This window comes from Echinops telfairi, unplaced genomic scaffold, assembly GCF_000313985.2.
Source record: "Echinops telfairi isolate 266 unplaced genomic scaffold, ASM31398v2 ScPeMD7_2565;HRSCAF=3150, whole genome shotgun sequence".
Taxonomy (NCBI): domain Eukaryota; kingdom Metazoa; phylum Chordata; class Mammalia; order Afrosoricida; family Tenrecidae; genus Echinops; species Echinops telfairi.
In genome coordinates this window covers 12315393-12318270 of record NW_022106463.1, presented here as the reverse complement: position 1 = coordinate 12318270, position 2878 = coordinate 12315393, and the positions used below count along the sequence as shown (strand labels likewise).

General features: G+C 40.9%; 1 protein-coding gene across 1 annotated transcript in view; it reads right to left on the bottom strand.

Moving 5' to 3' along the window:
• Positions 1-2878, bottom strand: part of LOC123522126 (zinc finger protein 239-like) — a 56137-nt gene that overhangs the window by 2968 nt on the left and 50291 nt on the right. Inside the window, exon 3 of the mRNA XM_045293978.1 lies at positions 2627-2774. Coding sequence (XP_045149913.1) covers positions 2627-2718 — 92 coding nt within the window. The 5' untranslated portion in view covers positions 2719-2774. The remainder of the gene's footprint in view (positions 1-2626; positions 2775-2878) is intronic.

The following is a 2878-nucleotide window of genomic DNA, read 5'->3' as shown; positions in this document are numbered from 1 at the left end:
ACTAGAGAATCAAATGCATAGACACTCATGTGAGTATAAGAAAGAGCTTACTATAAGGAGTAACTGTATATTAAGAAAACATCCCAGCCCAATCCAGATAAATCCCTAAGTCCAACTTTAACTGATATGTCCAATACTAGTCCACACAGTTCTCTTCAGATACACACAACACATGCAATGACACCAAATGCTGGAAGATCTCAGGTCAGTGGGTGGAAAGTCCTGGGCATCCGGTGGCAGTGGAAGTATCTCAGCTCTGACATGGATTTCCATGTGGCTTGTCAACAATTCGGAATGTCAAGCAGAGAGTAAAGGTCTGGCTTCCAGTGAGCTATTTCACTCGTTAGCGCCTCCAAATGAGATGATCAATCTGTGACCTAATTGACGGGCTAACCTCCACCCCTTTACTCATAATAGTCTCAAGTTGACAATAGACTACTGTATGTACTTGAGTATAAGCCCACCCCAATATCAGCCGAGGCACCTAATTTGGCCTCAAAAACTGCATAAAAAATGTGCTAACAAACTCCGCTTATACATGAGTGTATACAGTATGTAACTATCACAGACCACCCTTTGCTAACTTGACACTTTCACACAACTCTTTAACCATACATAATTTTCAAACAAGCAATAATAAAATCATATCTGTACCTAACAGGATAAAACTAAAATGCATACAATTAAAAAATGTGCCACCCTCATTTAAACATAACATTCTGTAAGTGAACAAAAGAAAACTATCCTTTATTTATGTGAACACCCACACCATAATCCTATGAACATAATCCCCCACCTATGAAAGTTCGTAAGCCAACCACTTCATGCTTTTATCCCCCCCCATTTTAGGTATCCAATTTCTATACTGCCCTCTTACATCGACCTAGTGCTGAGGAGAAAATCCTAATTTTTGATGTGAAGAATCTTCATTCTAGTTGGAACCTGTGCAATCTGCATCCGTAAGCAAAGTCAAAGCAGAACAGACCATTCATAAAACCAGCAGCCATATGCATGAGTTCACAAGCTCAAAACATCTCTGCATCTGGTTGGGTTCTCAACCCAATTTGGGCTGCCTCGCTTAGCCTCAACAGGGTGCCCATTGGCTGCCTTGCCTTCAGACCATGGGCCCCGTCACAGATTCTCAACAACCCTAGCCCACTTTGGCTAGGTCACGTATTTAAAACCAGTCAACCCGCTCTCATCTTCTCCTCTAGTCCCTGTGAACCAGGTCCATGGGTGTCAGTGGCCAGACTCTACCCACCTCTTTATTCACTCAATAAGTGGACTCAGGTGGTCACCTAGCAAGCATTTCAGCCTGCCTACAGGCTTGCTTTAACGGTCAGTCCCAGAGAGGAAAGTTTCTTTATGGCTCCAAATTTTTTTCCAGCTAATGGCACAAACCACTAGTTTAAACTTCAAAAAGCCAAAGAGTTCCTTTTAATCTGTCAATAGCCCCCTAGGCAAGTCTCTTGACCTTAGAACAGCGGTTCTCAACCTTCCTAATGCCGTGATCCTTTAATACAGTTCCTCGTGTTGCGGTGACCCTCCACCCATAGAACTATTAAAACTGTAATTTTGCTACTGTTATGAATCGTAATGTAAACATCTGATATGCAAGATGTATTTTCATTGTTACAAATTGAACATAATTAAAGCAAAGTGATTAATCACAAAAACAAAATGTAGTTATATATTGTGGAACACTTATTTCAAATTACAAATAAATGAAATTTTGTCTTGAAGCATGGTGTAGCATGGGTAACAGTCTTCACGTCGGACAGACCTGCCTGGAGACAGATAAAAGAGTGGTGTCTCGGTTCCTAAGGTTGAGAACCACTGCCTTAGAATGTCCTGAGTACTGAAGATACTGGATGGGGCTTATCCTTTTAGAGCCTTCTTTGCAGGCCTGTCCTAACCCATTCAAATTCCAATTTCATGGCTGAGGGCAAGTAGTCTTACAAACTCTCTATTTTTACTTCCCAATAATCATTTCTATTGATAGAAGAATCAAGCCAGGCCCAGGCTTTCTGTCAGCCATTTTGACCTTTTGTCAGCCATTTTCACTAAGCAACACTGTCTGAGAAATTGAAATGACAATTTCACCCTGAGCTCCAAACATACATTGATCACATTCATTTTTGCCATTTCAAACAGGAATAACCAAAGAGAATCAAAACTTTAGCTTCCCATGTTCTATCCAAAAAACAACCCAGTAACCTGCACGGCCATATCTGACTGCTGGGTAGCCAACGAAGAAAAACTACCCTGAGGCAGGGGTCCACAAGCACCTCTATGGTTTGTTGCTCAGCACCCCACTCCCAAGGAAGAGGGGCTCAGGAAACACTACGGACTTAAGTTGGACTGGGCTGGCCTGCTTCCTTGATAAACAACGACTGCATGCTATAAAGCATTTTCTTAAACACATGAGGGTTTCTGGATTTGGCTCTCTAGTTAACACAGCAAAACACATATACATATGAGGGGATTCTAAAAGGTCTTGGAAAATTAGATTACCTTTACATTTACCACTAACATTTTAAAAACTGATTAAACCATTTCAATTCCATGATACCATCTTCAAACTCTCTTTTGAAACACTGTTCTATCTCAAGTGAGTGACACTCACCTCACACATGCAGTCTGGTCTTTATTCTGGTCTTCAGTGACATGCAATTCACAGACCTCTCCTACCATAGAGGACCAGGTGTCATTTTTCATGAACTGTATTGTATTTTCAGTGGACAGCTTTGCTCCATCATCCAGGTTTTGAGAAACTGAAAGAATGATTTAACTTAACGTTAAAAGTAAAGCAAAGAGCAAGGGCACTACTCAGAAGGAAAAAGTCGCTGTGAGAAAAAAAAAAGATTTTAATACATTT